This window comes from Eubalaena glacialis, chromosome 9 (genome assembly GCF_028564815.1).
Source record: "Eubalaena glacialis isolate mEubGla1 chromosome 9, mEubGla1.1.hap2.+ XY, whole genome shotgun sequence".
Lineage (NCBI taxonomy): Eukaryota > Metazoa > Chordata > Mammalia > Artiodactyla > Balaenidae > Eubalaena > Eubalaena glacialis.
The window spans coordinates 112,045,838-112,069,276 of record NC_083724.1 but is presented as its reverse complement, the minus strand read 5'-3'; the positions used below and the strand labels follow the sequence as shown (position 1 = coordinate 112,069,276).

Below are 23,439 nucleotides of genomic sequence, written 5' to 3'. Positions count from 1 at the left end.
AAACAAATAAATTTATAAATAAAATAAATAAAAATACCAATCTTTAAAAAACAACAAAACAAACAAAAAACAATGGATTTCTAGATTGGAGAAGACGGCAAAAAGTGCCAAATTTTAAAGAAGACTATTTGAAGTCCTATTTAATAACTGCGATTAACAGTAAACTGCTCCCCAAGTGTATATTGTTCTTTGAGATATTAGCCAATAATAGGATGAGGTCATCCCAATTAGCAAGACATTTCAAAATACTTTCCAGCACACAAAGACAGTTTCAGATTTTTTTTTTTCTTTTAATGTTTAAAGTCAACCTTGAATTTGGCAGGAGTTCACTAAATTTAATGATAAATAGTTACGGGATTTTTACTGGTTGACTCATCGTCTTAAGTCAATAAATGTCCTCTTATCATTTGGGAAATTATATTCTTCCTGACTGTGGTATATACTTTATAAATAAGTAAATAAGTATACAAATGTTTGAGCACATGCCCAAAAACGTTTTACTTAAGGGGTACTACGTAGCGAAAAACATTTGAAGGCCATATTTCTTAAAAAAACGGGATCTTTACATTTTAGTTTAAGTTGCTCCAGAAGAGTCGGGTTTGAACCTTTTCATCCTCTCTCCATATGCCTCAGAATTCCCATTGTTCTCCTTTTAATATTCTGTGTAATAGTTGGCATTGAGGAATATGAAATGAGAACTTAGATCTCTGAATGTAGTGAGTGGCTTTTGAGCAACCCGATGTAAATTCAAAGTTTCCGTGCATCTTGGACATAAGTTGCTTTTTTTTTAAATTGAGAATATTCAATAATGCACTGTGCCAGTTGTAGGCCTTTTGTATACCTTATTCATTCATTCAGTCAACACTTAGACTGAGTTCCGTCTTTGAGGAGGAACCATGCCAGGCACTGCAGATATAGTGGGATATGAAATAGATCTTAATTCTGTACTGATGTTTACAGTCTTGGTCCCGGACCTGTTTTCTTCTGGCTTTGATAGTAGGTCAGAAATGTGTTGTTGGTATTAACAGAGTTTCCAGAGTTGAATTCATTGTGTTGAGTTGAAAAGAAAGGTGAAAATCTATGTAAAGCTTTGTCTATTGAAATCTAAACATTAATAAGAAACTTGCTCTTCAAGTTTAAACGTTTTTAAAATGTATTTGATACATATAAAAGAATACAATAAAGTATTAATATGCATAAAAATTAAAAGGAAAATAATATAATGAATATCAGTAAACTTACCACACAGCTCAAGAAATAGCATATTATCAAAACAATGTGCTTGTCTACTTTCCTATATTTATCCCATGAAGGCAGCCGATTTCATGAATTCTTTTTCAGTAAATAGTTTTGCCACGTATGTATGTATAAGTAAACTATATGTTTTGTCAGCTTTGGGATATATCATATCCTAAACTGGTATCACATTGTACATAGTCTTTTTGGACGTGAGTTTTTCATTCAGTATAATATTTCTAAGATTTCCTCCATAGTGTCTCACATACTGATAGTTTAGTCATTTTCACCGCTTTATAACAATTATACAAAGTATATACAAATACTATCACAATTTATCCATTCTCCTGTCAGTGAACAGTTGGGTTGTTTATTTTCTTTATATTTTGCCATGAAATTGACAGTGCTGCCATGAGTATTACTGTATATCCTGGTGCACACAAGTGCAAGCATCTTTCTAGGGCAGTGGTTTGCAAACTTTAGCATGCGTTGGAATCACCTGGAGGAATTGAGCAACTATTGCTGGGCCGCATTCCCCAGAGCTTTAGATTCACTAGGTCTGGGGTGAGGCTAGGAGTTTGAATTTCTAATCTACTTCCAGGTGATCCTAATGGTGCTGGTCTAGAGACCCCACTTTTGAGAGCCACTGCTCTAGGATATATATGGAAGTTGTAATTATTGGGTATTAAGGTATGTGAATGTTTAATTTTTTAAAATAATGCCAAATTGTTTTTGAAAGTCATTGTGGTAATTTATATCCCACCAGCATTGCATAAACCCTCTCATTGATCCATATCCTCTTCAACATTTGCTGTTGTCAGACTTTAAAATTTTTAAATATTTTAATATTTGTCTTCTTAATGTAGTTATCTTTTATAGGAATAAAATAATGTTAATTTTTTAAATGTATTAAACTAAAAGTGTAGGCAGAGTAAATTGATTCTACATTTAGTTATTGTGATTGGTGGGTCGGTTGGGTAAATTGGCCTGCATAAATTCAATGATTATTTATTGTGTATTATGTAATAGTTATGGTGGGCATATTAAAAAAACATGTTTTAAATACATGTGCAGGTTTTACTTTTTAAATTTGAATAACATAGATTACAATTTGAAAACAGTGTTTAAAGACAGATTAAAACTTCATTAAACTGATATGTCCTGGTAGGCACAGTGTACCATTTACTTTCCCAATTGGTGGATAGCTTTCACGTGTCGTGGGATCTGAAATTTAGAAAGAATTAAGTTAAATAGTAGTATAACATAGTGGCCATAAACTTTATTTATTTATTTTTTGGCCATAAACTTTAATAGACATGCTTCTCAGTTTATTCCATAGAATGCTTCCATTCTAAGTATAGTGCTTAGGTTATTAAAATGGATAATCACAGTGACATGGAAACTTCATGTTCACACTAGGAAGTAGAACACACGTGAAGCAAATAGCCATTGTAAGTGTGATCATTTTATAAATGCTTGGCCTCTCTGAGGACTAAAGTAAGCTTAGTAAATAACGGTTAAAGCTCATATCCATGATATACAAGATTTCCAATGTTGCTTTTTCCCAGCAGAGTTGATATATAATGAAGGGTACATGTGCCAGTCTGTTTGAGACTTTCTCACAAACTTAAAATCTTTTACAGGTATATCACATTTTAAAATCTGATATTCTCATTGGTTTATATAAAAGAGATTTAAAATATTATGTCTGCAGTCTTTATTTGTGAGTTATTTGTTAGTATGCTCAAGAGAGTCAGCTAAAGTGATCTTGTTGAAAACAAATGCTAAAAATGCCTTTCAAACGAAAAACAAGTATGTTGGCCCAATTTAAGGTAAATTTTCAGATTTTCAGTGCTATAGGATTCTTTGCAGTAATTTCAGTGCTGTTTTCTCTAATTGATGGCCCTTTGGTTATTTCACTTAAAGAAAATTGTCCATTACCAGATTACTTGTCAACTGCTAAAATAATTCTTATTTGTAAATCTAGTATCTAGAGCTATGGAAACCCTAAGTTAAAACTTTTTTCCTTTATTGCATAAATAATAGAAGTTCATTGTAACAAATCTGGAGGACAAAACAAAAACTCATAAGTGAACCTTAATTCTATCCAAAGATAGCCACTTTCCATACTCATATGAACTATATGAACATCACTTTAGAATTGCATTTCTACTGTGTACTTTGTTTTTTAACTTAATGTCAGTGGAAAAGACAAATATAACTGACTCACACACAGAAAAGGCATGTCCTCGTTCGACACTCTGAAAGCAATGAAAATTTCATCTGACATTCAAGAAACATTTATCAGAGAACTACTATAAACCAGATACTGTGACACTTAAGAGGGTCCGTCTTTTTAAACTGGCTGCAGTTCTTTTCTGGATGTTAGAGGTTTGGGCAGTACAGGGATGTACTTCAGTGCTGCCCATCAGCATTACCAGGGATTGTTGGTTACCTAAATTCACCGAATGAATAACCACTTTTTTACAAATTAAAAATTTATTATTAAACCTTTACAGTCTAGATAGGAAGTCAGGTTAGAAAATATTTGGGGTAATGATAAATTGTGTTCAATACTATGTGAGGGCTTATTTAAGTGATAACAAAATAAAGATGAACTCAATTTGTATCTAGAATGTGCTCCTTAGTATTGCAGCCTACAAGGAAACACCTGTTGTACTTTGATTGCCCTGAAATTGCCAAACTGTGTGATGTGTGGCTTTGTTTTTGTTTTTAATCTTATAATCAAATTTGACCTCAATGGGGAGAAAAGAAAGATGGTAACTACTCAACCTTCCATACAAAACAACAGGGTTTGAGTTGGACTCTACCACTTGGTTACTGTGAGTTGCTATGACATGGTCAACCTAACAGAATTAAAATAGTTGTTTCCTTGTTCCTGACTTTATTCTGCTCTTTGAAGCAGCAGTGTCCAATAGAACGCTCTGTGAGGAAGGAAATACTCCATATCTGCGCTGTGCAGTATGGTAACCACTAGCCATTGTGGTTGTTGAGCAGTTCATATATGACTGTTGTAACTGATGAACTGACTTTTATTTTAATTAATAGCAATACATTAAAACTTAAATAGCCTCTTGTAGCTAGTGGCTTCCAAATTGGACAGCGCAGCTTTCGAACATGGCAGGTGGCCTGTATATTCATTAGGAAACAACTGACCCACAGGAAAAATCAAGTCAATCGAATGGAAGTAGAAAACAATTTAATTTGATGTATTTTTGAAAAATAAGTTAGATAAAGTGGTATGCTCTAATATTTAAATTCAGGAGCATAATATAGAGAGATACATTGAATTTCCAACCATTTTATGATGCTTGAGGGAGAGAAGTGAAAAGAAATGGGGTGGAGAAAGCTAATGTTAGGGCAAGGAGCAGATAATGTCAGGCGAAAGAAAACCATGTGAAGCTATACAAGAAGCAAAGAGCCAAGCGACTGACCAAAGCAAATGGCAAAACACCTTTTACAGTCTGGGAACCGCGAGGGGAGAGTAAGAAGATCCTTCTTTCTAACAACAGCGTTCTTGTCATAGTTGCTATTATACTAAGAATTTTCTAAATCTTTCTCCTCTGGAACTCGTATCTGCAATAACGATTAGAATTCCAGGCTCTGTTACAAAGGTGAAAAATGATAGGAAATACGGGGGACACATGTTCTTCAAGCTTCAATCATTTATGGCAGTGTCTGCTGGGTGTAAGACACTCTGCCAGGTGCTTTGTGCTGTTATCTTTTTTATCATATGGTAAAATATACACAACATAAAAGTTACCCTTTTAGCCATTTTAAGTGTACATTTCGTTGGCATTAAGTACATTCATGTGTGTAACCTCACCACTTTTCATTTCCAAAACTTTTTCATCCTCCCAAACAGGAACTCTGTACCCATTAAGCAGTAATTCTACGTTACCCCTTCTGCCCCAGTACCCTGTCTTCTACTTTCTATGAATTTGCCTGTTCTAAGTACCTCATACAAGTGGAATCACATGATATTTGTCTTTTTTTATGTCTGGCTAATTTCACTTAGCATAATGTTTTCAAGATTCATGCATGTTGTAGCATGTATCAGAATTGTACTCCTTTTTAGAGCTGAATGATATTCAATTGTATGGATATGCCACATTTTGTTTATCCATTCACACGTTTATGAGCACTTGGGTTGTGCATTATCTTTAATAATCCACGTAGTTCCCTTTAAACTCTGCTTGCCTACCACTCTTCCCCAGAATGCCCCAGCTTGCAACACTTCTCGTAGGTCCTGATCCAAGAGAAAAGAGTTGGAATCTCTGTACTCTGCTGTTGAAACACTACACACTCCTATTGGCAAACAACTCGCTCCACACTTGACTGTTCACTTCATTTACTTAACAAAAAATTCACTGTCTACTGTACTCCAGTGACCACTGAACAAAAGACTAGCCCCGGTTCCATTTCATATGGCACCTTTATCCAGCATCCTGTGGGAAGTCAGCTGGCTGCTCATGCTTTAGGTTCAGCTCCTCACCCGCTTTTTTATTCGTAATTTTCAGAGATCTGACTGGTAATGGTACAACTATACACAGTTACAGTTATGGCTGGAGCAAAATTTCACTACATGTACAGAGTCTCTACCCCCTACCTAAGCAACTGCATGTATGTTGCACAGGTGTCAGACTGTGCCTGATTTAAAGCAGGACGGAGCAATTCATTGTAACCCAGGTCTACACTGTACTTAAGAATGCTAGCCAAAAATCTGGCTTTTATACAGTATATAAATAGTTATTGAAGTTAAATGAGGTGGGAAGTCGTTAACTGTTCATATGGTAGTTGACATGGTAAATGTTATAATAAACAGTAAATTTTTCCTGTTTAAAAAAATAAACCATTCCTTTAAGAAAGGAATAATGTAAAAGCAACATCTTAAAGACTTAATAGGTCTCAGGCACTTTGTGAAGCTCTTATCATGCATTAACTCATTTCATCCTTGTGACAACCTTCTGATACAGGTGTAACTGTTTTCCTCATTTCTAGTTAAAGCCACAGAAGCATAAAGAGGTTAAATAATTTGTCTTGAGCTGACAGCTAGAAAATGTCAGAATCTAAATTCAAGTGCGGGTCTCTTATGTCAGAACTGGAGCACTGTTTAACATACTGTAAGATTGTAGTTTGTTTTTAGAGATGATTTCTCTAGTCTTGGATTTCAGCCATGTTAGGCACTAAGTAAATATTTCAGTCATAAAAGAAGAAGAGAAACTTTTAAGAACCTCTCAAAATCTCTTTTTATGTGATAATCTGATTTTTTAGACCTGTTCATAGTGTGGTGGTTTTTAATTTGTGAGTGACGAAATTGATTATGTAAGTTGTTCAAATTAATCTGGTGTGTTTACAGGTGGTCGCTGTATATGGAACTTTATCTGATTTGCTTTCTGTGGCCAGCAATAAACTCGGCATAAAAGCCACCAGTGTGTATAATGGGAAAGGTGGACTGATTGATGATATTGCTTTGATCAGGTAACCTTCACCTTTTTATAAGCCGTCTACAGTGTGCCCTCAGCTTCTTGGTGCTATGCTGTTTCCCTTAAGCAGTATTTAATCACTGTTAAGAATACAGGATTTTGGCCAATGATTGCCTAGAATTTGCTGTTTGGAATTTAAGTAATTTGCACTTACGATGCATTGATCAGATAGAAAACCCTGAATACATTCCAATATACTCATAGTCTTTCTGCAGAGTTCATATATGGCTATGAGGAATCTCTACGTTACTAGAAACGGATCTAATAAGACATGGATTTTTAATACTAGAAACTTAATTGATCTCTTCTATATGCTACTGCTTATTGTTCAGTTCATTTCCTAAGAATGCTTTGAATTTTATAAGCGTTTACAGAGACCTGCTTTGGTGGAAACTTGCTAAATAAGATAGCATTTTAACTAGAGTTAACTCACCAGTGATCCACCACAGTAGTGGTTTTGGTTAGTCTGTTTGTTTGGGGTTTTGTTTTTTAAGTATGCCAGGCATATTTTAAAACCAGTGTCCAGTTCACCTCATTCCATCCTCGTGGGATCATAGAATTTTGGAGCAGGAGGGGGCTCAAAGACGATGGAATGGGAACACAAACTAAGTACTGACTCTGTGCCAGTTAAGTTGTATTTGCTTTGCCCAAGTTACCTCATTTAATCGGCAAAGCATGGACTTTTTTATTTATTTTTTTGGCCGCAAGGCATGTGGGATCTTAGTTCCCTGACCAGGGATCGAACCCACACCCCCTGCGTTGGAAGCGTGGAGTCTTAACCACTGGACCGCCAGGGAAGTCCCTGCGTGGGTTTTTTAAAATTGATGTTGTGAAGATAATGATGTTCTAAATTATGGTAGTATACAAAGTTTAATATTCACTTAAACCGAGGTCAGAATAACCTTTCAACATAGCATACTGCCTTTAAACACTTCTAGTCGCTTTGTTTTATAAATGAGGAAACTAAACATCTGAGAAGTTAAATGATTTACCCAGGTCATACATTTAATAGTTGATTTTTGTTAATTAGAGGAAAACAAATTTTCATATTAGTCTTAAAAAGTTAACTGGCCTGGTGAACAAGTAGAAAAGATTATAGACTTAAAAGATAAAGATTTTAATTCCAAATAAATTAGAAGAGTTTCTTAGTTTTTCAATATCTATCTCCCAGCTTCTGTGTGTTTCTATGGATAATTGAATGATTTATATCAACCTAAATTTCTCTTTAACAAACACAGACTCTGCTTCCAAGAAAAATTCTATGTGTTCCTGTGATGTCTTACAGAAATATAATTTATATTCTTATAGAAATAAAAATTTCTACAACATAGGTCGTAATTGAAGAAGGTCATAACTGAAGCCTTCTGAACTATAAAATATCTACCTATTTAGAACTCAACCTGGTGGTTGCCAGAGGGGAGGAGACTGGCGGGGTTGAGTGAAATAGGTGAAGGGGCTTAAGAGGTACAGACTTCCAGTTATAAAATAGGTAAGTCACAGGAATGTAATTGGCAGCACAAAGAATATAGTCAGTAACACTGTAATAATTTTGTATGGTGACAGACGGTTACTAGACTTATCGTGGTGATCATTTCATGTATTTTGATTGTCAAATCACTATGTTGTACACTTGAAACTAACATAATATTGTGTGTCAACTATACTTCAATTAAAAAAGAGCTAGGACAAGAAATAGTATATATTTATATTATATCTACCTGGTTAATAATTCGTGGTTCACAGTACAAGCTCTGATCATTTATACTAACCGTGCGGTGAGGTGGAGCAGGGAAGGAGGATATACACTGATAATCCAGATTTTTGAATTATGGGTATTCATTTACATTTAGGTGAGTATAGTGGGTGAGTGTTTACAGCAGAGTTATTTCCAATTATATTCTTCTTAGATTTAATATGAAAATTTATTTTCATTTCCAAAGCACAAAGCAGTTGATGATGTGGCAGAAAAACCCTAATAATTTATTTAGGGTTATAGAATTAAAGTGAAAAAAGAAGAGTTGGCTATAGCTTTAATCATATCCTTTGAGCATAACATTCTTCAGTAGTATATTCTCCAATTGATAAGAAAGCTGAATTCACATAATTTGTATAGTGGGTTTCGTTTTGTTTTTTCCATTTCAAAAGTACTTTCATGTGCAGGATCTTCTTTGAATTTAAATCCAGAGGCAGTTAAGTCAGGGGGTTAAGCAGTTTGAATTTTATAAACGTCACAGAGACCTACTTTAGTGAAAACTTGCTAAATAAAATAGAATGTTAAGTAGAGTTAACTCATCAGTGATCCACCACAATAGTGGTTTTGGTTTTTTTTTTCTTTGGTTTTGGTTTTTACATACCCTCGGCAGATTTATATCTTTAAAACAAGTGTCTAGTTCACCTCATTCCATTCTCATCAGATCATAGAATTTTGGAGCAGGAAGAGGCTTAAACAACCTGGGTTTAAACAAAAAACACTGGAACTTGGTCAACTTCTTTGCCACATAGATAGCAAAACGGATCTTCTACATTATTCTAAGGAATAGTTCCTCTAGTCAACAGATAATTAATGTGATTTCTGGATTTTGATGGTGGCTTTTTAAATTTTGATTTCCCCAGGGATGATGATGTTTTGTTTGTGTGTGAAGGAGAACCATTTATTGGTAAGTGACTTCCTTAAAAGCCAATTTTGTCTGCCGAAATAAAGATGAAATGGCAAATATTTTACATGGCTTTACTAAGCTTAACATTAAAAGGTGTCTTATAGCAGTATTCAGCTCTTCATACCTTTCTTGATTCTGCATTGGGGTTGTGTGTGAAAGTAAATTTCTAACTTGAATTAGATGATCATATTTTAGTATGGATACCTCATCTTTTACGTGCTGTTAAAAGGCTCTGGATGTGCACATATTCATTAATTATGACATGATAGGGTGGTTTTGATTTTAGAACTATAACTGTTTTGTTTTGAAATTTTCTCTTTGATAGTAGTTACCAAAATCTCTGTTATGTTACATATTTTTTAAGCATATATTGCTTGAAAAAGTAATGTTTGCCAGTCATTCACAGCAGTTAAATCAAATCAGTCAAAAGTGACTTGGTAGCAACCACACACACACACACACACACACACACACACACACTACCCTTCAGTTTCGAAGAAAGCTTATACAGTGTATATCTCAAAGGAAAGAGCCTGAGGCTTAAATAAATATTCTTTAACGAATATTTGATATATTTAGTTCCAGACAATCACACCGTGAATATTTAAGTATTTCTTTTAAGCCTTCACAATAATTGTATTTGGTGAGTGGAGGTAGTGCTCAAGGTCATCACACAGCAACTTAGAAGTAAATGCATATTCTCTGTTTCTGCCTTAAGACTGAACAAAAAATTTTTCTCATCTTTTCTTATCCATTAGCCTAACAGAGTGGGTTGGCAGGCAGTGGTCACTTAATTGGTTCATTGCATACATACAAACAACAAAACAAAAAGTGATTGATTAGTGGGTTTTGTTTTATCGTTACAAACTTTCAGAGTTAAAAATATTTGGTATGTTTTCATCCTCTGCATTTATCGATACCTAGATTATTTTACTTTTGGCCAGTGGAAATCCCTTCATGTCCTTCTTCTTTTAACACAACCCCATTAGTCTTTTCCTTACTATCTGGAATAACAAAGTGTTCATCTTATACTTCTCTTGTCCTAAACCCAAATCAGTGTTTTTTTCCTTGGAAGCCTTGATTTCTTTTAGTGGAAAATGTCATTTCAAGACCCAACCTGGGTGCTGGGGAGGCTCACTGCTACTGGGTTCGTCATGATTACTAGGGTTTTTGGTGAACAGAGTTGGAAATACATAGCTAGCTAGAGGATAAAATTCATATATAATAAATATTATATGATATAAAGCTTTATATCACATATAACATATAAACAGATAAAATATCTCATGGGTTCATACTAATACTTTGGTTTATATTAGGATTATAATATTTTTATTTAACATCTTCTATGTTACATCTATGTCTCCTTTCTTGCATATCAGTAATCCTGGTTTCCAAGGACCCAGGGAGCGATGGAGTTGTAATGTCACATAATTACTCATTTCCTTCATCCTACACAAAATACACATAAAAGTTTCAATAATAATACCAATACTTTTAACACCAATGTGACTACTAAAGACAGTTAAACATTTTTTTTAATATGCTCATTCCTTTCTTTCCTTACCTAAAAAATAATCGTATTGTTTATCCATTGTCAAATATTATTATTATATACTATATATGTACATACACACACACCATTGTATACTATACTCTCTCCCTTAAAACCATCACTTAGTTTTACTCCTCCAGTCCTTAAACTGGTGCCTCGAGTGGTTGTCTGAAACTTGTTCTCTAGTAGATTCTTTATAAAGAACTTGTGAGAACTATATTCTCTGACATCTTGCATGTGGCTTCTATACCTGAAAGTCAGTTTGACTGATCATAAAATATGTCAGAACTGAACAAATTGCAAACTTTAATGATGTGTAGTTTATTGTATTTCAATTATACCTCAGTTAAGTTGTTAAAAAATCCTTGGTTCACATTATTTTTCTTCAAATATCTTAAATATGTTACTGCATTTTTTTCTGACATAGAGTTTTGGTGTCAAAAAAAAATCTGATCTTTCATAAGTGATTATTTTTCCTAGCTCACCCAAAGGATTATTCTCTTTCTTTAAAGTACAGTAATTTTAGTATACTATTTCTGGGTGTTCTGAGCTGTTCTGGGTTGAATCTCTCAGATATGTGGTGGGCCCTTTCAATATGTAGTTTCACATCTTTTTTTAAAAATTTCAGATAAGTTTTCTTGAACTTTATGTATTTATTTTGTTACCATGCTTTGATTTTCTCCTTTCAGGACTCCTATTGTATATGTGTTGGATCTTCTACACTTGTCTTCTATATTTGAAATCTTCTGTTAAATCCTTTTCATCTCTTTCATCATTTCTTCTTGATTTTTAAAGCTTTCCTCTTTTCAATTTTTATTTTCCTTAAGGCATTATCTGTGGTGTTCTTTCACTCCTGTGTTTCTTCTAGTTTAGTCTTCATTTCTGAAATGGTTTTTATTTCTAATTCTCTCCTGAGTTCTCTTGCCTCATTTCTGAATTGTGTGATTCTGGTTTATGTTGCTTTTTCATACCTTGTATTATTTACTTCTTTTAGCATATTTGGAACATTATAGTTTACCTATTTTGTGGCCATTTCTTTCCGGCACATTTTCATTATCTGGTACATTTTCATTATCTATAGGGATGTAATTCTTCCTATTCTTTTAATAATCTTGTATGGGATTTTCTGTCGCTCAGTTTTACATGAAATTAGTTTTCCTTAACTTGAGAAGGGAGCTGACTTAGGAAAGTTTTTGTAATTTCATGGCTCTAGATGTCCCTTTTATGTTGTTTTTATGAAGTATTAAAAAATATGGAAGTCACCTTCTAATATATTTTGGTTCTGCTTGACCTTTTTTGACTTTTATCTGGACTCCTTTTCCTTTGTCTCTGTTGTCTCTGTTCTGTTCAACTTGGATTCTTTTCCCAACATCTTATCCTCAGTGTGGGACTTTGTCCTAGGTGGGAGCTTTGGCTGGGTGGGTTTTGAGAGTTCGTTTTCAGCCTCTTCAGATCTTACTGCAGACTGCTTGAATCACCCATGGTTGGAGTGGGCACACCCCTCCCACTTCCATTTGGCTGTTCTCAAGTAGACTTGCTGAGTTTTGAAGTGAGTATTTATGGGTTACTTTGGAATTCTTAGGATCATCACATACCCTGTTGTTTCTGTCAAGGATGCTTCTTCTGTCAAGGATGCTTCTTCTGTCAAGGATGCTGATGCCATGCTGCTCTTCTAGTTGTCGGTGTTGGCGGGATACCTTATCACCTAGTTTTGTTTTAGATACTGTCTGTGGGTATAGGGCTTGCTGTCCTAGTAGCTCTGGCATGCTTTTATGTGTGTGTTTTAGTTTAAAAAATTATACTATTGCCATCTTCCCCAAACCCCCCCAACTTAATGTTTATTTTTTCTACATGTCGTCTCTAGACCCTCAGACAGATTCTAAAGTACTGGAAGGGTTGTCAGGATCTCACACAGACTGGCTAACATTAAATGTTGGCGGGCGGTACTTTACAACCACACGGTAGGTGCACGTGTATGTGTGTGTTGAGTGGGTACTATGTACTGTTTGTTCTTTCCTTCAGTTTGCTGATTTCCTTAGAAGATATTCCAATGCTGCTTAAATATACTATGTGATTTGAAGCCAATATTTAGAAAATTTTTTCTAAGAGTAGAAAATGGTTCACAAGTCATTCCAGAGAAAGCATGAAAAGCATGAATTTACTGTTTTTAGAATATGCTTTTAAAATATTGAGTAATGTACATGCAACACAAGTAAAAAATTAACAATATTGAAATTTGTAGACTACAACTGCTTATACTAAAGGGATAAGAAAAATGTAAGTTTCGATCAAGAAAATTGTGATACAGTAGCTTGCTAGAAGGATAGATCAGCATTGAAATTAAAGGCAACGAAACCAATATTTAAATCAAAGGAAGTGCCAGATTAGAAGAGATTTTGATAAATGGCAACTTACTGCACATTTTTGTTTCCCAGCATCACTCCTCCCAGGTTATAGCATGCATCTTTTTGAGAGAGCAGCTGGGATCAAGTATACTCTTGACTTAAATATGTTTGTTTATAAAGACAAATGGAGAAATCAATTTTTTCCCCTGAATTCTTAGGAGCACTTTAGTGAATAAAGAACCTGACAGTATGCTGGCCCACATGTTTAAGGACAAAGGTGAGTGCAGTGAGATCACATTTTGTGTGATCTGTTTGTAGTTGTATTGACTTTATAACTCCTGTCCTTCTGTACTTTTTAATGGAATCAGTAATAATTTTTACAAGAGTAAAAACTTACTGGTATGTTACGCTATTTTCCTTCTATAAATTTCTAACTTTGTTTTTTGTTTATGGGGGGCTTTCTTCATTTTAATGGTCCCACAGGTGTGTGGGGAAATAAGCAAGATCATAGAGGAGCTTTCTTAATTGACCGAAGTCCTGAGTACTTTGAACCCATTTTGAACTACTTGCGTCACGGACAGCTCATTGTAAACGATGGGATTAATTTGTTGGGTGAGTTTTCAATGTAATTCCTCACACTTTTTAGGATTTGTATTTTCTTTTCACTTGCTTAGTAACATATATTTTCATAAAGTAAAAGTATCTTTTCCATTTTTAAAACTAAATGTTTTTACATGCATATGAGTGTAAATATACAGTCATATATCTACACAGGTAGATAGTCTTTCAGGTATATATCTACCCCATACATTCCGATTTTAGATTCTAAATAGATTTAGATTTCATCAGTAAGGACGCTAAGGGATTTTGTTGTTTGTTTGTTGTTTTTATAATTTTTTTAAAAATTTATTTATTTATTTATTTTTGGCTGCTCTGGGTCTTCGTTGCTGCGTGTGGGCTTTCTCTAGTTGCGTCGAGTGGGGGTTACTCTTCGTTGTGGTGTGCGGGCTTCTCATTGAGGTGGCTTCTCTTGTTGCAGAGCATGGGCTCTAGGTGCGCGGGCTTCAGTAGTTGTGGCACGTGGGCTCAGTAGTTGTGGCACACGGGCTTAGTTGCTCTGCAGCATGTAGAATCTTCCCGGGCCAGGACTTGAACCTGTGTCCCCTGCATTGGCAGGCAGATTCTTAACCACTGTGCCACCAGGGAAGCCCTGTTGGAAGATTTTTAATTACAGTTTCATCATTACTTGTGATAGGTCTGTTTATATTTTCTGATTCTTCCTGGTTCAGTCTTAGAAAATTGTACCTTTCCAAGAATTTGTCCATTTCTTTGTGCTTGTCCATTTTGTTGGCATATAATTGTTTGTAGTAGTCTCTTACAATCCTTTGTATTTCTGCGGTGTCAGTTGTGATTTCTCCTTTTTCGTTTCTAATTTTACTGATTTGCATCCTCTCCCTTTTTTTTCCTTGATGAGTCTGGCTAAGGGTTTATCAATTTTGTTTATCTTCTCAAAGAACCAACTTTTAGTTTTATTTATCATTGCTATTGTTTTCTTTTTTTCTGTTTCATTTATTTCTGCTCTGATCTTTATGGTTTCTTTCCTTCTACTGACTTTGGGTTTTCTTTGTTCTTCTTTCTCTGGTTGCTTTAGGGGTACGGTTAGATAGTTTTTTTTTTCTTTAGGTGAGATTGAATTGCTATAAACTTCCCTCTTAGAACTGCTTTTGCTGCATCCCATAGGTTTTGGGTCGTCATGTTTTCGTTGTCATTTGTTTCTATGCATTTGTTTATTCTTGGAATTCTTCAGTGATCTCTCGGTTATTTAGCAGCACACTGTTTAGTCTCCATGTAGTTGTGTTTTTTACAGGTTTTTTCATGTAATTGATTTCCAATCTCATAGCGTGTGGTCAGAAAAGATGCTTGATATGATTTCAATTTTCTTAAATTTTCCTAGGCTTGATTTGTGACCCAAGATGTGATCTATCCTAGAGAATGTTCCGTGTGCACTTGAGAAGAAAATGTATTCTGCCACTTTCAGGTGGAATGCCCTATAGATATCAATCAAATCTGTCCGGTCTGTTGTGTCACTTAAAGCTTGTTTTTCCTTATTTATTTTCACTTGCATTGATCTGTCCATTTGTGAAAGGGGGTTAAAGTCTCCTACCATTATTGTGTTACTGTCAGTTTCCCCTTTTATGGCTGTTCGCATTTGTCTTATGTATTGAGGTGCTCCTATGTTGGGTGCATAAATATTTATAATTGTTAGATCTTCTTCTTGGATTGATCCCTTGATCATTATGTAGTGTCTTTCCTTATCTCTTGTAACAGTCTTTATTTTAAAGTGTATTATATCTGATAGAAGTATTGCTACTCTGGCTTTCTTTTGATTTCCATTTGCATGGAGTATCTTTTTCCATCCCTTCACTTTCAGTCTGTATGTGTCCCTAGGTCTGAAGTGGGTGTATTGTAGACAGCATATATATGGGTCTTGTTTTTGTATCCATTCAGCCAGTCTGTGTCTTTTGGTTTGGGCATTTAATCCATTTACATTCAAGGTTATTATCAATATGTATGTTCCTATTACCATTTTCTTAATTGTTTTGGGTTTGTTTTTGTGGGTCTTTTTCTTTTGTGTTTCCACCTAGAGAATTTTCTTTAGCATTTGTTGTAAAGCTGGTTTGGTGGTGCTGAATTCTCTTAGTTTTTGCTTGTCTGTAAAGCTTTTGATTTCTCCGTCAAATCTGAATGAGATGCTTGCTAGGTAGAGTAATCTTGGTTTTAGGTTTTTCTCTTTCATCATTTTAAGTATATCCTGCCACTCCTTCCTGGCCTGCAGAGTTTCTGCTGAAAAATCAGCTGGTAACCTTATGGGGATTCCTTTGCATGTTATTTTTTGTTTTTCCCTTGCTGCTTTTAATATTTTTTCTTTGAATTTAATTTTTGTTAGTTTGATTAATATGTGTCTTGGTGTGTTTCTCCTCTGGTTTTTCCTGTATGGGAGTCTCTGCACTTCCTGGACTTTGGTGACTATTTCCTTTCCCATGTTAAGGAATTTTTCAACTATAATCTCTTCAAATGTTTTCTCAGACCCTTTCTTTTTCTCTTCTTCATCTGGGAGCCCTATAATTTGAATGTTGGTGTGTTTAGTGTTGTCCCAGAGGTTTCTGATATTGTCTTCAATTCTTTTCATTCTTTTTTCTTTATTCTGCTCCTCCACAGTTATTTCCACCATTCTATCTTCCAGCTCACTCATTCGTTCTTCTGCCTCAGTTATTCTGTTATTGATTCCTTCTAGTGTATTTTTCATTTCAGTTATTGCATTGTTCATCTCTGTTTGTTTGTTTTTTAGTTCTTCTAGATCTTTGTTAAACATTTCTTGTATTTTCTCAATCTGTGCCTCCAATTCTATTTCCGAGATTCTGGATCATCTTTACTATCATTACTGTGAATTCTTTTTCAGGTAGGTTGCCTATTTCCTCTTCATTTATTTGGTCTTGTAGGTTTTTACCTTGCTTCTTCATCTGTGACATAATTTTTTGTCATCTCATTTTGTTTTTTTTTTTTTTTGATGGGTGGGATTGTGTTCCCGTCTTACTGGTTGTTTGGCCTGAGGCTTCCAGCACTGGCATTTGTAGGCTGTTGGGTAGAGTTGAGTCTTGGTCCCGAGATGAGGACCTCTGGGAGACCTCACTCCTATGAATATTCCCTGGGGTCTGAGGTTCTCTGTTAGTCCAGTGGTTCAGACTCGGAGCTCCCACTGCAGGAACTCTGGCCCGACCCCCAGCTCGTGAACCAAGATCTCTCAAGCCATGTGAGGTGCCAAAAAAGACAAAAGAAAAAAAGGAGCAGAACAGTAAGAAAGAGTAAATAATAAGATTAGAAAACTAACAGCTATTTTAGAAAGAATAAAAAAATAAAAATATAGATGAAACAACAACTGGAAGGTAAAACAGAACCACAGTAGTAATAAAGAGGAGGGGGGGGGGAAAGCCAGAAAAGGTCTTGGCTGTGGGGGGCGGGGCTTAGGTAGGGGTGGGGTTTAGGTGGTGGACGGGGCCTATGCTTAGGACCCACAGGGCCAGAAAAGGCCCTGGGGCAGGGTCTTAAACTCAACACAGCAGGAGGGGCCCAGGAGTGCCTCTGGCCCTGGAGGGCAGACGACCAGGTCCAGGACCCCAGCATGCTCACTGAGCCCAAGTGGGCGGGGGAAGTCCCAGTGGGCCCCTCCACATTGGCCTCTCTTCTTCTCCCTCCCATGTCCACAGCACCCACGTGGCTAGAGGTGGCCCCAGAAGGCAAGGGACCAGACCTGGAAGCCCAACAGGCTTCCTGGAGCTGAGTGGGCAGGGGAAACGCCTGGGTTGCTTCCCCTGATCCTCCGGCCCTGGAGGGTCCCGTCGCCCCATCCGCCTCTCCTCCCCTTCCCACCTCTTCCCTCCCTCCTACGCTCCCAGGACCAGCGTGGCACAGAGGGGGCCTCGGAGGGTGGGGGACCTGGCCTGGGACCCCAGCAGGTCTCCCGGGCTGAGTGGTCTGGGGAAACACCCGCCACACCTCCCCAATCCTCTGGTCCTTGAGGGTTCCCCCCACCACTGTCCGCCTCTCCTTCTCTTTCCCCCTTCTCCCTCCCATGCCCCTAGGACCCATGAGGCCAGAGGGGGCCTGGGAGAGAAGGGGGCCCAGGAAAATGGAGGACCAGGCCCAACAGCCCAGTAGGCTGCCCGGGCACAAGTGAGTGGGTGAAACAACCTCCGTGCCTCCCCTGGTCCTCCTATCACAGAGGGCCCCTCCCCCATCCGCCTCTCCCCTTCTCCACCACCCCCGCCTCCTTCCTACGCCCCTAGAAACAACATGGCCCAGAGGGGGCCTTGGAGGATCGAGGACCCTGCCTGGGAGCCCTGCACGCTTCCTGGCCGATTGGGCAGGGGAAACACCTGATTCTCCGAGCCCCTGATGGTCCCTCCAGGCATGGGAACCCCTCCCCCCTTCCCCCTTCACAGTCACCCCTCAGGGGCGCCGGTCCTGTCCGGCCTCCACTTCTCCTCCCCCCTCACTCCCCCCATGTCCTACCCGGTCACTCGGGGGTTCCTCCTGTCTCCTTGGGCGTTGAGGTCCCCCACCAGCATCTGGCAGGCACTTTAGTTGTGGGGAGACATGAACTCCGCATCCTCCCCCACTGCCATCTTCTGTAGGCTCTTGTTTTTTTAATCCACTCTGCCACTCTGTGTCTTTTGATTGGAGCATTTAGTCCATTGACATTTAAGGTAACTTTTGATAGATAAGTATTGCTATTGTAGAGCTTGTTTTCCAGTTGATTTTTGTATTTCTTCTTTGTTCTTTTTCTTCTTGTTTTTCCTTTCATCATTTGATGATTTCCTTTTGTATTATGCTTGTGTTCTCTTCCTTTTGTTTTTGTGCATCTATTGTATGTCTTTGATTTGTGGTCACCCTGTTTTTCAAGTATGTTAACCCCTTCCTATATGTACTTGCTTTAGAATCTATAGTGATATAACCTCAAACACATTCTAAAAGATAACCTACATTTTCTTACTCTCTTCCCCCACTTTTTATGATTTTGATGTCCTCTTTTACATCTTCATGTTTATCCTTTTGCTGTTCATTGTGGTTATTACTTTCACAAAAAAATTATTTTATTTTATTATTATTATTTTTTTAAAATCTGCATACTGGCTTATTTATGTGATTTACTTTCCAATTGTGATTTTCTCTTTCCTGTAGATTCTTACTTCTTTTCTACTTAGAAAAGACCCTCCAATATTTCTTTTAAGGATAGATTTAGTATTGCTCTATTCCTTTAGTTTTTGCTTGTCTGAGAAATTCTTTCTCCTATTCTAAGTGTTGATCTAGCTGGGTAGAGTATCCTAGGTTGCAGATTTTTCCTTTTAAGTACTTTGAATATATCTTGCAGCTCCTTTGTGGCCTGCAACGTTTCTGTAAAGAAATCAGCTGATAGCCTTATGGGGGTTCCCTTGTAATTATCCCTTTGTTTTTTCTCTTGCTGCCTTTAGAATCCTCTCTTTAACTTTTACCATTTTAATTATAGTATATCTTGGTATAGATCTGTTTGGGTTCATCTTGTTTGGGACCCTCTGTACTTCCTGTACTTGTGTATCTGTTTCCTTCTTTAAGTTTGGGATGTTTTCAGCCATAATTTCTTCAAATACATTTTCAATCGCCTTTTCTCTTTCTTCTCCTTCTGGGATGCCTGTTATGTGTAGATTGGTACACTTTACATTATCCCATAGGTCTTTTAAATTGCTTTCAATTTTTTTTTTTCCATTTGGCTTTCTGTCTGCTGTTCTGACTGGGGGATTTCCATTGTTCCATCTTCCAGATCACTTATTTATTCTTCTGCATTATTCAACCTGTTATTCATTGCCTTTAGTTCAGCTTTCATCTCGGTGAATGAGTTTTCTCATTTTCCTTGGCTCCTCTTTACACTTTCTAGTTCCTTTTTACAGTAATCTACATTTGTATTGATAACCTTTCTTAGTTCCTTCAATATTTTCATTATCTTTTTTTTGAACTCAGTGTCTGTCAGACTGAGCAGATCTGTTTCATTGTTTGTCCTTTCCGGGGAATTCTCTTGATCTTTTCTGGGAGTGGTTCCTCTGCTTCTTCATTTTACTTATATTTCTCTCGCTCTATGAGTTTATGACAAACAATTATCTACTGTGGTCTTGGAGGGCTATTAGTATGTGGAAGTGTCCCAGTGTAGCTTGTGTGGGTTTAAAATTTTTGGTGCAAGGGCTGTTTTCTGGATGTATACCTGCCACCTCTTTCCTCAGTGTGTGCTGGCCATTATCCCCTTGATAGGGGGTGTGACTGATGTTGTGGTGACCAAAGGCTACACTGGGTGTTGAGTGGGGCCTCCTCTTTGCTCTGTGGTTGTCACAGCCCTCTCAGTGGAAGGGTCTGCTCCCTAGTTATTGCAGTAGAAGCCCCCAGATCCGTTTCTGAGCTGTGGTGTGAGGTGGTCGGGGTTGGAGTATGCCCAGGGAGAGGAGCCCCTGAGTATTCCTCCTCCAGAGCTCTCCACCAGGGAGTGCATTCTGTGCTGTCACCCGTCACCCATCGTATGGGCTCACAAAGTACACTGTTGTTGGCACTGCGCTCGGTCCCACCTCAACCGTGAGAATGCAGGCAGTAAGCCCTGGTGTCCCTCAGGCGCTGTGTTCACAAAGTCACCAGCATAGGTCTGCTGGCAATGATCCACTGAAGTGAGGTAGCAGGACCACAGTAGTCACACACCTGAACCCGCTGTTGGAGCTATCGAAGCAGCGCAGACTCCAGCCCAGCCTCTGCGTGCATGCACCCACAAACCACATAGCTGCTAAGGCCAGACTGGTCCCAGCCACAGGAGCACCCATTGTCCACTTGGATGTCCTGCAGGCGCTGAGTATACAAAGCCAGTGGCTGTGGGGTAGATCTGCACAGCAGTGGGCAGAGGGCTCAGATTTCAGCCCTGCCTCTGCATGTGGGCAGCCCGCTGGCATGCTCCCAGAGCTCCTACAGGTAGCGCTGAGTCAGCTGAAAGCGTGTGGAGAAAGAGGCCGCAATGGCAGGCCTGTCCCTCCGTTCCATGCTCCTTAACAAAAGGGCTTTGCTTCTATGGTGGGCCTGGGCTTCTTCTGCATACACCCCTGGTTGCAGCCCATACCATGCTCCAGCCCCTTCAGGCTTTCTCCAAGCAGCCAACCCTGGTCCTCTCCCTGGGTCTGTCCTCTGAAACCCGAGTTTCAGAACTCAGCTCCCGCCCACAGCAGCGGTTGCACATCTCAGGCTGGGGAGCACAGGGCAGTGACCCGGACCATCTGTGCAGGTCTGTCTCTGATCTGCCTGCCATAAGCTAGCTGCTGCACTTTGCTTTGAGCCTCTAAAGCTCCATTTCTGTCCTGGCTGATCTTCTCACCTGTGAAGAGGCTTTCCAGGTTGTGGGAAACTGTCCTCTTTCACAACTCCCTCCCAGATGTGCAAGTCCTATCCCAATGCCTTTTTTTTTTTATTCTTGTACTACCTGGTTATGAAGAGATCTTTCATGCGATTTTGGGTGTTTGAGATATTCTGCCAGCGTTCAGAGGGTATTCTGTGAGAATTGTTCCAGATGTAGATGTATATTTGATGTATTTGTGGGAGGAGGTGAGCTCCACATCCTTCTATTCCGCCATCGTGTGTGAGCCCCCTGGAAATCCTTTATTTAAAATTGATTCTCCTGTAAGAAAGGTTTCTGCATTATACTGCTGACTTTTGTTTTGAAGCTGTCTTACATTTATTCACTTCTGTAATATTCTGATTCAGTAACTAAAAGATCTCTGACAAACCGATTCAGATCTGCTTCATTCAAAAACTCAAGGGGCTTCCCTGGTGGCACAGTGGTTAGGAATCCGCCTGCCAATTCAGGGGACACAGACTCAAGCCCTGGTCCGGGAAGATCCCACATGCTGCGGAGCAACGAAGCCTGTGTGCCACAACTACTGAAGCCCGCGTGCCTAGAGCCTGTGCTCCACAACAAGAGAAGCCACTGCAATGAGAAGCCCATGCACCACAACAAAGGGTAACCCCCGCTCGTAGCAACTAGAGAAAGCCCGCATGCAGCAACAAAGATCCATCACAGCCAAAAATAAATTAATTAAATAAATTTATTAAAAAAAAAAAAACCATGGTACTGTGACTGTGTTAAGTATATTAAAAAAAAAAAAAAAGTCAATGAAGGGCTTTCCTGGTGGCGCAGTTGTTAAGAATCCACCTGCCAATGCAGGGGACACGGGTTTGAGCCCTGGTCGTGGAAGATGCCACATGCCACGGAGCAACTAAGCCTGTGCGCCGCAACTACTGAGCCTGTGCTCTAGAGCCCACGAGCCACAACTACTGACCCCATGTGCCACAACTACTGAGCATGCCTAGAGCCCATGCTCCAAAACAAGAGACGCCACTGCAATGAGAAGCCAGCGCATCGCAACGAAGAGTAGTCCCTGCTCGCCACAACTAGAGGAAGCCTGCACACAGCAACGAAAACCCAACACAGCCAAAAATAAATAAATTTTTTTTAAAAAGTCAATGAAATGTTAAGATTAGGTGAACTAATCATTTATTATTGGGCTTACAAATCACTATGTCAGTTATTTTAGGAATGTGTGATGTTAGGATTTTTTTGTCTGCGGCCTATTTAATTTTCAGAAATAATTTTGTAATATGGAAAGCTTTCATTCTAATTCATTAGTCTTTCTTTTGCTGTATGTAAACTATTTAGAAAAACTGTTTACAAATATTTTAAAATATTCTATATATACATATATACATATATATGTTCTAAACATTAGTTATTTTTCTTCTATATTGATGGATAGCCTACTTGTTGTATTTCACTTCTGTTGTGAGAATTTAACTTTATAGAATTTTTTTGTAAATGATTCTGTAAATATTAAAATGAATAGCATTCTATAAAAGTCAAATTGTTTTTATTATGATAGGTGTGTTAGAAGAAGCAAGATTTTTTGGTATTGACTCCTTGATTGAACACCTAGAAGTGGCAATAAAGGTAAGGCTCTTTTTACATTAGCCAAGTATTACATGTATTGTAGCTATCTCCCAAAATGCTCCACTGATCTGTCAATATGCTTTTCAAGAATTCTCAACCACCAGAAGATCATTCACCGATATCTCGAAAGGAATTTGTCCGATTTCTGCTAGCCACTCCAACCAAATCAGAATTGCGTTGCCAGGTAATTAAAGCAAACTTTTACATGAGTTATTTGTGTAGGCAAATCAGTGAGTAAAGTTTTAAATTCTTCTGGGAATTTTTTTCTTGGCTTGTTTTCCTTTGTCATGCAAGATATATTTTAGTTATGGGTCATAGCATTGATTTAGTCCCAAATGGTTAGACAGAAAAAGAGATGTAATAATCTTTTTATTGTCTAATTATGCCTCATGCAGCAGTTTTTGAGTAATGCATAGGAATTGCAGCAATAAAAATAAAAAGTCAGTTGTACAGTTGTTATCTATGGTTAATCAGTGGAAGATACTTTTACCTTTATGTATTATAGCACTAATGATTTTAAAAACCACAATACTCACTTTAAAAAAAAATGATCTTGAATTATTGAATTAATAAAATAATT

At 37.8% G+C, this 23,439-nt stretch overlaps 1 protein-coding gene across 1 annotated transcript in view; it reads left to right on the top strand.

Moving 5' to 3' along the window:
• KCTD9 (potassium channel tetramerization domain containing 9) overlaps window positions 1–23,439 on the top strand; it is a 55,275-nt gene that overhangs the window by 3,137 nt on the left and 28,699 nt on the right. Inside the window, exons 2-8 of the mRNA XM_061199422.1 lie at window positions 6,617–6,738; window positions 9,357–9,400; window positions 12,820–12,916; window positions 13,519–13,577; window positions 13,784–13,912; window positions 22,792–22,859; window positions 22,948–23,043. Of these exons, the coding sequence (XP_061055405.1) occupies window positions 6,617–6,738; window positions 9,357–9,400; window positions 12,820–12,916; window positions 13,519–13,577; window positions 13,784–13,912; window positions 22,792–22,859; window positions 22,948–23,043 (615 nt within the window). The remainder of the gene's footprint in view (window positions 1–6,616; window positions 6,739–9,356; window positions 9,401–12,819; window positions 12,917–13,518; window positions 13,578–13,783; window positions 13,913–22,791; window positions 22,860–22,947; window positions 23,044–23,439) is intronic.